The 12081-nt window shown below is 38.7% G+C and overlaps 1 protein-coding gene across 7 annotated transcripts in view; it reads right to left on the bottom strand.

Moving 5' to 3' along the window:
• LOC124408894 (cAMP-specific 3',5'-cyclic phosphodiesterase) overlaps positions 1-12081 on the bottom strand; it is a 254319-nt gene that overhangs the window by 100906 nt on the left and 141332 nt on the right. Inside the window, exon 1 of one of the 7 annotated variants that reach the window (XM_046886183.1) lies at positions 1669-1792. The exons of the other annotated variants lie outside the window; for them this stretch is intronic. Coding sequence (XP_046742139.1) covers positions 1669-1754 — 86 coding nt within the window. The 5' untranslated portion in view covers positions 1755-1792. Of the gene's footprint in view, positions 1-1668; positions 1793-12081 lie in introns of those variants that run through there. 7 annotated transcript variants of the gene reach the window in all.

Below are 12081 nucleotides of genomic sequence, written 5' to 3'. Positions count from 1 at the left end.
TACTGTCTAAGAGAACACTTTCAATGAAGCAAATAGATAGTTTTGATAGTTTACCATTTTGTTTTTGTTTGCATACAAGCTCTGTATTTATTTTTTATACAAGCAAGTTTCGAACAAGAACGTTCCGATTTACAATTTGTAATCGGAAATGACAAACATAATCCTAAACTGACACAAGTATTTGGAAAAAGAGATATAGCCCCCCCCCCCCCCCCCTAAATCCAGGAGTCCGTGACTATCAAGAATGTTTTTTTTTTTATCGAAAACAAGATGATCTCTTGACGTATAATTCATAACGTTTTGCCGGAATACAGTACACAAAAATATTTATAGTCGGTGAGAGGATATCGATTCCGAAAAGCGTGCCAGATTTTGATATCAATCATAAGTAGTCATTCAACTAGGTATAGCGTGCCAGGAAACAGACACAGAATTCTTTGCAATTAACAATTCGATCCCTAATAAATATGTGACCTTTGACGGGTAAGTGATAGTGTAATTATTCACGTAGAAATCGCTTCCGAAATAATTTCCTGAGGGTGACATATTCCCAATTTAATAATGAACTACTGTCACGTCCATAAGGTCCAATATCGTAATGGAAAAATAGCTTGTCGCGGTAACGCCGATTCGTTTATGTATTCGCTTGAGTGAGGAAAACGTGATTAGGTTTCAAAATTCACATTTTTTAAAGTCATTCCAGATTTTTTTTCTCTTTTTACTCTATACTCCTCAAAATCTAATTCACATATGAATTGTACCGTGTTTTGAATGGGGATCAACGTTTAATTAAAGGCATGCAATAGAATTACATTCCATTTTACCCCTCAGCGTTATTTCACGTAAACGACGAATTGGCAAAATAGGTTAATTTTCACATTCGCTGGCTCGGGATTACCGTTGCAAATGGACTTTGTCCAGATAGAGACCAGATTACGTCTCGTCGATGGTACGAATTTAGTCAAGTAAATTTAGAGTGAAATTGCGTATACGTACCTACATTCGCAATTTATAGCGAATATACTATCGCGTAGGAATTTCGTCGTCGTTTATTACATACATTTGAGCGTTTGAACGTTGGAGATATTCGCGAACGCGTGAATTCACAGGTTTTCCGTCATTGGTAAAACGGTATTTCAGGTGGTAAAATACCATTGGAAAAATATAACTACGACTAATACTATTATCGACTATTGAACTTAGGTTTTCATACTGTTATGTAACCAGACGTTAACCATCTCGAAAGTCCTTCATTTAGCAAGAGATCAGAGCGTCGTGTGAATTTCTTCTATATTCACTGGATAGAATTCAATAAACACAACGAACTGATAAAAGTTGTCTAATCCTAATAATTTTATACAATTTTAGAACCAACAGGGTTTCATTCACTTTTTGAATTAGTCTGAAGTCAACACCAATATCGACTACGCTTTCGAAATTCTACCTACACATTTACGTGACGCAAATTCATTCAATAAGAACAAATGTTATTATACATTATTATACAGACTTTATTATTTGCAGAGGCCTTGGCGCTGGTGGGAAAAGAAGATAAAGAAATACTTGAATAAAAACTATGATCTGAAGGCAAGCGGGCCGGTTGGATAAAACTAATGGTGAAAGTGAAATTTAACCTAAAAAAATGTAATTTATGTGATTGCAACTGACCAGTTTGAAGGATGTACACGCGGTCCGCAAGGACAGCATCCACTGCTGGACCGCTTCCTCCTGCGAGCGCACCAATCCTGACCCATTCCGGCTCCCGATTATGGCCTCACAAAATTTTCATTGCTTCTCATAATTTATTTTTTTTTCCTCTCTCTTGAGTACATTTTTACCTTTCCCGCTCAGAGTTTAGATCTTCTTATTTTCAAAGGACATTTTTTGCTCTCAAAAATTTTTTAGTAGTCTGCAAACACGCGAATTTCACGGAATGCCAACGGCACGATGCCAATTCCATCCTTTGCTGCCATCATTCTTGATCTGGTAATACGAATGCAGTTGATTTTGAGATTTCTATATCAATCGAGGAAAAAACGGCGCAGGTTGATCGTGGAAGACGTTTGAATTAAGAGGGCCAGAAACATGCCAACTTTCTTTGCAGGAGTTTCGATCCTGTGACCGAGGCATCGAGCATTATTCGAAGTGAAGGTCAGTCTATAATAAATTATACGGTTCGCCTTTTACTGTAGCCAATCTGTGGTTAATAATTCTTAATAATTGTTTTTAATATTTCGATGATTTTTTTATTGTCCTTTCAATTCGTAGTAATTCATCTGCGAGGAATTCAATATCACGTTTGACGTTACATCTTTATTATTTATTCATTATTTTGATTTTATCCATTCCTTAATTTGCATGTGCAACTATTTTTTTTTTTTTTTTTTGATTTTACTAAACTACGTTATTACTCGTGAATTGAGCTGTGAGTATAAACAGACTTTTTCAATTTCAGAATTCTTGCATACCGTGTTTTAGCGATGATTTCTTTCAAGTTTCAAGTACGATATTAAAGACGCCGCCAAGTGATTATTCTTCTTACGTAATTATCGCTGTATATGCGGAATCACACCGGAGTTTGAATCGTCACGCAGCTTGCACCGATCCCATAATAATTATATTATTAATTAATTAAAATTGCGTTTGATTACATTTAATTCCCCAAAATTAATTGGCTGTACAGTTTCAGGCTCCCATGTTTTTCGGACGGTTATTAAACTTGCGAATCTTTATTTCTTATTTTTTTCTAACAATAAAACGCAACTAAAACATAAATCCCGAGCTAATTTGTCGTTACTTTTTATTACTGTTATTATTACTCACGTTATTATTATTTAAATTCATATTAGATAGAAGATGTAACAGCAAGTATAGAGTTTTGTTGCCACTGAATTGTGGACAACGGTATTGAGGAACACGCCGGAAAGACAAGATCACTTATCATACATACGGTATGCGGAGAAAAGAAGATGAAAATATTCATCCGTAACAAACGGCGCAATCGTTTATTGATTATTGTCTACTTGAGTCACATTGCACAGATCGTCACTGGAATGATCACTTGATTAAACATCGACACCGGAATTTCACCGGTCTAAGAGACGATGGCGGATTATTTATGGCGTGAAGTGAGAACGATGTATTTATCCGTCAGACGAGAGTTTGACCGACGGAAGTGAGGCGGATTCGGTTAGTATTTAGATCGTTTAAGAGTTCGAGTTGAAGTCAAGGGTAGGTCAGAGTTGGAGAGAATTCTAGCCGGGCGTCGTAACGCGCACCGTCCATGGCTGTATCGACGCGAGCGCTGCGACGCGACGCCCAAACCGACGTCGACGTCGACGTCGACGTAGAACTAGCTATAGCAAAGCGAGCGTACCTTCGCCGCCTAGAGTTCAAGACCCTTAAAATCACGGTGCTAGCCACGATGTCAGTTCGTTTGTTCCCCTTATAATTGTAAAAACTGGCAATTTAAATCGAGGACAATATCAACAATTGAGCCGAAGTCAAGCGGTGTCAATATCAATCTAAATGTCGTGCTTTTCGTCGACAGCAGTTCGGTTGATTGTTAATTATTCAGTTCCCCGACAGCCGAGTTCAGGTTGTATATGTATTTAATTTGATAAACTCTCGGTTTTATCGGGTACAGTTATCGTTCACTATGAATTAGGTATGTAATCGATGAGTCTGACAATGAATTCAATTGAACCAAATCAAATTTCAAACAGATAAATTATATTCAGACTCTTAGTCAACTTATCAACGTAGTCTGCCCGCGGCAATATGTTCACACTGAATTTCGTATTAGTTTCAACATTTGAAACTATAGTTATTTTAAATGGAGAAAAAAATATTACGTGTAGTAACATATGGTTAAAATAATTAGAGTATATCTATGTATATGCATGAGAGATGAATAAATGGAAAAACGTATTTAACAAAACTACAAACGTCAATCGAACAGTTTTTTTCCTCGTAATAACATTTTTCTTCGTGACTAAACCTTATCGTGAGATGAAGAAGCTTCGCGAATCTTTTCACTTGAATGGCTATTCTTAAAATAGGTATAATAATAAACTCTACCGTGAGAGACTTATTTCACAAAAAATCCCTTTGTGCTTTCTCGGCACTTGCATGAAATACCCGCTTCCCATGGTTACCATAAATCCTCGGTTGATACCGTGCTTTTTTGCATAGGTATACTATAATAGTTAGCTATCCCATTGTACCAATCTGATTTTGTTACAAAAAAGAATTGATTGTAAGGAATCTCAATTGACGGAGACAGAATAAGATGACTAAAAGTATTGACTACCATATTTCGACAAATTTCTGAAAGCATCGTGTTTCGTCCCTTTCTGATGCTCTCGTTGCCAGAACCTGTCCTTCGTCTTCTTCTGTATCCAGTCAATACCGCCCACTAACCTCAACGGAACACTTGAAGCGAGCTTTCAGCGAGAAAGCTCCAAGTATTTTATGATCCGCTGAACAGCTTCGCCTCTATTCTTGAGACCCTCAACAAGTAAAAGCTCAACGATATCTCAACGAACAAACTAAAAACGAGCCTGTTCCAAAAATTTTGGATTGTCCGTCAGCAGAGGGAAGATTTATTTTCGTCTGACGTACAATGCAAAGATTCCATGTGACAAGAAGAAAAATTACGCAGACATTTTTCTTTCTCTCATATGTTGAAACGCGAGATTTGTCCCGAGTTGACGAAAAGTAGGCGAGCTATCTCCTTTTAGTGAATATCTTAATTTCGTCTTGCACTCTTTCTAGATTCGCTGCACTTTGGTGAGTCGGTTCTTCGTGAATTCAACCGTTTCGCTGTGCGGCATTTCAATCTTTGATTTCGTTCATATTTTGGACAGCATTAGCCTGCCGGAGCCTATTTTTAGCCAGATCCCACTAACGGGTGAGTAACCGGCTTATAAACACCCGTGTGACTGGGTACCTGACGCGTCGACGTCTTTTCGCGTGATACGAATTACCACATGACTGCAATTATTGTCGGCCAGAGTGTCGTCACATGTCCGGTTACGCGATACGTGTCACATGTGGATGTCGCAATTCGTTGAAACTTTGTCGTTTCATCTCCTGTGGACAAAGTTGTCGTCATTTCGTTCGACGTAGGTAATATACTCAGGTATCGTATATACCGCGAAGCGAGTCACGACTCGTGAATGTAAAATTACAAAACCCTAATTTGAATTTCGCGCTTATCGGCGAAGTGGGGGGAGAGTGCCACGTGGTGCGTTAACATTTAAGGACCTGCGGAGCAAAGTGGGCGATCGAAACTTTCCACCTTAATTTGAATTTGAGCCTGCGCATTATTTGCCACTCGAGAGAAGCGAGAAGATCCCTGAATACGAAATCTCATCACGCCTCTCGCCTTCCTTCGGTGAAATCGAAAACTTAAGCCACCAGACTCCAACCCTCGGAGCCTGCCAGTATCCAAAGAAAATTAGTTTCATGATAAAAAGGAAGTAGCTGAAGCGCATGGTCCTTTGCGAAGTATAATCAGCAACCACCGAATTTTTCTCACACATTTACCGGCTCCCTCTTCGAAAGCACATTGCAAGCTCTTCGCGTCGATATTTCAACAATTCTTTCTGGTTTAATCCATCGAACCCTAGAGCCGTTGCAATGACCATCTCGATGATAACACCGCGCTTCCATATCCGCGGCAGTTCGCAAGGCCAACACCCGCCGCTGGTTATTATCAGGCGATAGGCCCTACCCGTGTGCTTTGCGAGCAATACCTAACGCCACAGTCGGTAACTTACCGATTGCAGGCTTCCGTTCAGTCGATCCCATCCACAATCTCGTCTCTTCAACGGATGCATGAAAAGCTCAGGAGTAGTCCTCGGATTGAAAATTAAAAACGAAGGATAATCACTTTCGAATCCATTAAGAACCTTCAAATCTCGAACTCCGGTTATATTACCAGTTTTTTGTTCGTTAAGAAAAAGAAAAAAAGAAAAAAGATACCTATTGATATGGTTTCCATTTTTTGAGTCTGTTAGAAAAATACGTCTTTGCGCCTGGTCTATCGCTAAAAAAAAAAAAAAAACTTAGGCATCGCTGAGAGAATGATTTTCCCCGTTTCGTCCCTTAAATTTGCAGTCATATTTTTCCGCAGGTTATTGCGGTCGGTTGAGAAAACTGAAGCAATGCTTTGCCACGGTCCCGTTATTTCCATCCGTGTAGAGGATATAACCCTTCGCGGGATTAGGTAAACGTTATCTTAGTAAACATATAATACCCGTCAGAAATTAATTAAGCAGCAAAGCTTAATCATAGCCGTTGGCGGGGAGGTGGAGGGCGCTGGATACCATCCGGCAATGCAGACCGTACGCATCCATAACGGGCGTAAATCTTGAATATATATTCCATGAAGGACAGGTATTTTCAATTATTCAAAAATGTTGTTCAAGATTCTATAATACTTGCACGAGTTTCTCCAAAGTTTTGTCTTCAGTTCAAGTTATAGTTTGTATAGGATCTATTCATGTCATCTAAGGTGAGAATATTAATGGAAAAGTTTTTTAATTTTCATCTCGGAAATTGAAGAATCATAATGTGTAGTCGACATACTCGACTCATTTGCGTTGAAGTCCTTCACCAAATAATCTAATAATATCCCTCAATTACCAGAGTTAATTAGCCAGCGCAAGAGAACGAGTTTGAATAATTGGTGCAAGTGATGATTAGGTATGATTTTTTAATTAGACGACCTCAGCCACGACTCGACCTACATTCTCTATTATATGTGTAAAACTTCTAGTCGACTCAGTTTCACGAATAAACATTCGTGTCTCGTTCGTAAGCTATTCAAAGGTGTAGATAAATATGTATGCGTGTTGTGCAGAGAATTAGGGTGGGAACTTGACCCACGTTACTCATTGTAAAGACATATTGTTGCGAAAAGGAGGCAGCAAACTCCTCATCACGAGCGAAAACTCGCATAATTTCCTAGCGTGATTAAATTCGATACCATATAGTAACGCGGATGCGCAGAGAACATTTTCCGGGAGTTTTATAACATGTCGAGAGTGAAAAACTTCTGTGACGAGATCAAATTAAGGGCACCCTGTCTTCTGTGTGAAACTTGGAAAGTTATCGACGTAGTTCGCTAAAGATACTCGTATCGTTCTTAGATTTGCACACAATTTTCAAAACACTCGTGTACCTGTACGTTTTTTCTTTTTATTTCCACTTAAATTAGCCATTATTTTGACTCGACAGTACGAAGAGGCTTCTCCTTTTTTTTTAAATCCGCAATGCACTTAAACTAATTCTCTTCAATATCGTAGTTGAAGAATCTCACGGATGTGTAAAAATCAGGCCAGGGATTAATGCACTATTGTTTAAATGAATTTCTCCCGTGCAGTCAGTATTGTTCAACTATAGGAAAAACATTTTTTTTCAACGTATTACGACTCGATTATGCCTTCTTTCATCGTTTTGAATTAACAATTCACGCTTTTTTGCTCTCGTTGAACGTGTCCAATGCGACTACTTAACTCTATATACATAGAACCCCAAAATTATGGCAATTGGGGGGGAGGATTCTCTAGACCTTGAAACGTCGGGATCTAGTGAAAACTCAACTTTTCATTTGCGGGGTGATTACAGTGCCTTCCCTTTTTCACTGAGAATAGAGGGACGGAAAGTGAAAAATAAATTTATAATAAGGATTAAAAATATCAATAACGAACGAAGCCAGTGTGATTAACGATGTGACGATCCTCACCCGAGCCTATAATCTCACCCGATTGAAACCTCTGAACGAGAATCAAAGCCGTTTCGAATCAATACATGTGCTGCTGATATAATAACAGTGATCATAACGAGCACTCGAATGGTTTGGGAAAAGTTCCTGCGATTCTTGTCTGACGTCACGTAGGTCATTGGGAGGTTTTCACTAGCGACGAAAGTAGAAAGAAAGAAAGATCGAAAGAAGAAGACTTAGAATTACGTTATAAAAGTTATCAGATTTTCTATACACACGCTGTTCTTCAACTCCTACAAGCCTACAATCCGGCTCCGGATAATCGTAACTGCAGAAATTGTAAACTGCTAAGACCTCTGGGGTTAAATTTTCTTTTTTCCCCTTGTTATACCGTTCCGCTGATGCCGAATGCTGCGACCGTCAATGCCAATTCCAGATAACGATTGCTTTAACGAGTGTAGACGTCGTCATCGGAATTACAAATCATGGCGGAACTAGGCATGTACATATACCAGTTGTACCACGTCATTCGGATGCTGAATGCCCCCAGAGGATCGATATCACCTGACGGCCCAAGCCGCAAATTAACCAATATATGCGCTTATTTATCACAGGATATATAATATATATTTAGCCCCCGCGCCAAGCAAATTGTATATATGAAAGTATATAATATAAGTGAGAATAAATCGATTTCCGTAAGATATTTCGTGTCTTACAAAGTAGTCGAAGAGACGATAGACTTTTAAACCAATTATTTCCATCTCACACTCTCTAATGTCTTTGTGGAAAATTGACTGGAACTGGAATCATAAATGGACGAGACGTATAAGAAGAATTGTTTGTTAATTAAGTTCGTGCATTTAATTAACAGAACCGGTTCGGGTGCCTTGGGGTCATTATCATGGTCTTTGAACCTCTTTGATCTCGAATCGTGGGACACGATCTGGTCGGTAAAATAGCCCGCAGCGACTGATACAACTTCAGTGAACCCGAATGGAAGGTTTCGTCATAAGGGTGGAAGGAATATAAAGCGGATATCGGGTTGGTACTCGCTGCCGATACAACAAGGTGAAACCCCGTTCTTTCCCATAAAGGTATACGGCGGTAATAAGCGTTCAATTTGTTGTGTCTATGACTACACGTTCCAGGCACTCGTTCCTCGTGGTTTTGCACATAATTAGCAATCACTGTAAGACCTTGTCCCTTACAGCGGCATCAATCACGCGTCGTACGTACGTCGATCGTTTGCAAATATTTGTATAGACGTTTCAGCACGGCTCACTTGGCAGTCTGGTCCCCTGGGTGCTTAGTGAAGTGGGCTGTACCCTCTAACGGCCAACGTCATGTGCCAGAAATAATATTACCAATAACTAGTGACGTCAGTCACAAACGATCGGTTATGCCGTAGTCGCGAAATACAACCGAACGATGAATCAGAACCACGTGCATCAGCGAATCGGTCATGCGGAAGGAGGCTGACGAAACTTCTACAGACTATGTCTAAACAAGTTGTTAGATAAGCACTTGGCGTCCAGGAAAATATTTCAGTTACCTCGTTTAAACTTGATGGAATTTAATTCTTTCGATCTTCGCAAAAGGGCGTCTATTTTCGCGTCACAAAGACGTACGATTCTTATACCTCAAATTCGAATCACAGCTGAATTAAGTCCTGACAAATTTTCAGTTGGCCTGAATCTATCGCTTGTAACAATAAACTGTCTGACGTCAAGTTTTCGTTTTATTCTAGGTAAAAACAAGAGTTTTCTCGACTGGCATAGCTCGCCAAAGCTGATTAAACGACTGATTGATTCATAAAACCACGGAGGCCTGTAACGACGAGGTGTTAACGGCTTTCAGAGTAAACTTTAGGGACAGTTTTGGTTATTTTGACGTTATAAGTATTATAGTAGATACAACAGATTCGAAAGGATCGAGTTTAGTTCGGGCACGTGGTGAGATATGTTTTTCTTTTTTGCCGAGAATTGACTGTATCCGTTTATACGATTATAAGCTGCGTGTATTAATAAAACGGAGTGATTGTACAGGTATGCGACAAACCGACCGTGTTCCACAAGTCTTATTGTCCGCCAGAAAACCTATAATACTTCGATTGTCCGAGACGGTTTGGACTCGGTCCACAATCAGTGAATGACGTAAGGTACATGGCGCAACGAATATAAGGCAAGATGAAAGGATACCAAAAATTTGTCGTCAATCACGATATTTGGCAGTTGAAAAGTAACATTCTTGGCGGCTCCTCGTTGGTTTATTGAAACATTCAATCTTGTTAACATAAATGAAAAGTCGTGGGGGCTTGTCAAATCGTTTTCGAATAAATCCTTGTTGAAATATGTAGAAGAAAGACTTCTTTATAATTGTTATTTAATATTACTCAGGATCGCTTCACGAAATATAAATTAATGTGAAATGTCAATCAATCTGATCGTGAAATTTTTGATTTCCACATAGTAATCCTGATCTGTATCAGGACTAAACCGCAATATCAACTAATGACAATTAATGACTTCTTTCATTTCGGGTAAAAAGTCGATCAGAATTCTCGAAGCTCGGAGCTTAGAATCCATATTGGAATATCCCCGAGCGGCTTAGCATGCGTCAGAGCATATTTGCGGGCGTAAGAAGGTACATCAGGGTCTGTGAAATTGGAGGAGGTATTCTGGAAGGTGGTCCAAGAATTCTTCGCGTGCTCCGGGACCAAAGGACATCAAGTCCTCTGATCCTATTAATAAAACAGGGTAGGCACGGGCGTATCCTCCGCTTGATGTACAGGGTGAAAAAGCAGCTTTACAAAGCCACGTGATCTTTCTCTACTTCGGTTTCACGTCTGGACCAGAATTCCCGACGTTCCGCCTCACCTTAGCTGCGATCCTACAACGTAGATCTGATCCAGGGATTTTCACTCGTTTTTCCGAACAGATAACAGTACAACACTTACGTTCATCCGTGAAATTCGATATTCTCGGTGAGTGAATATTTTTTAAAACAGAGCAAATTTTATTCAGGCATAAATATGAATATGAATTTCAGAGATGAGGACTTTTTTCTCATCTACTGAATTGTGTAACGTACTCTGCAAGTCTCATCACAATATGGTATATATGAGATCGAATTACATATGCGAACGCACAATTTGCATCACTGATAAATAAACTCGCGTACAGAATATTTAATAAGCGTAAATGAAGCTGACAACGCATATCAAGTTGATACTGGATCGTTTCGAAATATTGCCATATACTTTGAACGGAAGCAGCTTACGATGTTTACATAATCCTAATTGACTGATTGATTCATTTCTTCTTTTTAATGACCGTGAGAATTGATCGTGAAATCTAATTCCTGGGATATTTAATCAAAACTTCTATCTTCTTCACAGCGATTGAAGAAAGAAAGTAGTATTCATTTCATGCCGCTTTACTTTTTTGTCTGCTTCAATTTTATTGTTAATCGGTAGCATATATGTGAATTTTTCTTCATAGGGTTCAATTTCTCCGAAGCAAGAAAATATATCACTAGTTTGATAAATGAAAACTCGGTTCAATAAACCATAAGTGAAATGTTGATTAACAATGGCGTGGTATTATGTCGATCCGAAAATTATTCTCGAAGTTACGCGTAAATTTGCAAAGACGCCCCCGGAGCGTTTGAAAGTACTGGTGAAACTTTGAACGCGTTTTTCTCAAAACTTTGTTTTCAAAGTCAGCGAGCAAGTGACTGAATCGATCAGTCTCAAATTTTTACACAAGCTTTGTAAATACATTTTTCAGTCCTTGATCAAAGGGTTCTTCTGTTCGATAAATATTTTCCGTTTTATAAACAAATTAAGGCGAAAATTGTTATGGATAATCGAATTTTTTTTTGAGGAACCACCGTTTTGTTAAAAATTAATATTTTATTTATTCCTTTGATTAGAGACCAGATAATACCTTATATTAACGAAATCTTTTTTGTTTTCTTATTTTAGACGATCCAGTCCAGAGATATCTTGCTCACCGTAAGCTGGACTATAGCACCTTTCAAAATAATTATTTTTACAAATAAAAAATGTCAGAATCAAGTTATCAAAATGAACGTCACCCCAATATGTATATAAATTTTTAAATCGATAAATTGAAATGTCTCTTCATGAAAAACCTTGAAAAATAGCTTTTTTTGCCTCATGACTAGGTGTAACCCCTTAAGTAACGAATAAAGTCGGAATTATTCTGTTTGCTGAATTTATATAAGTGACACCCGATATCCTTGTATACATATGTCGTACGGCAGCATTGCTTCACGATGAAAGGAATCCGTCAGCGAATTAGTCTCACCCGTGAAACCGCAAA

Source organism: Diprion similis, chromosome 8 (assembly GCF_021155765.1).
Source record: "Diprion similis isolate iyDipSimi1 chromosome 8, iyDipSimi1.1, whole genome shotgun sequence".
Classification (NCBI taxonomy): domain Eukaryota; kingdom Metazoa; phylum Arthropoda; class Insecta; order Hymenoptera; family Diprionidae; genus Diprion; species Diprion similis.
The sequence above is the reverse complement of the archived record's forward strand: the minus strand, read 5'-3'. Positions and strand labels throughout refer to the sequence as shown.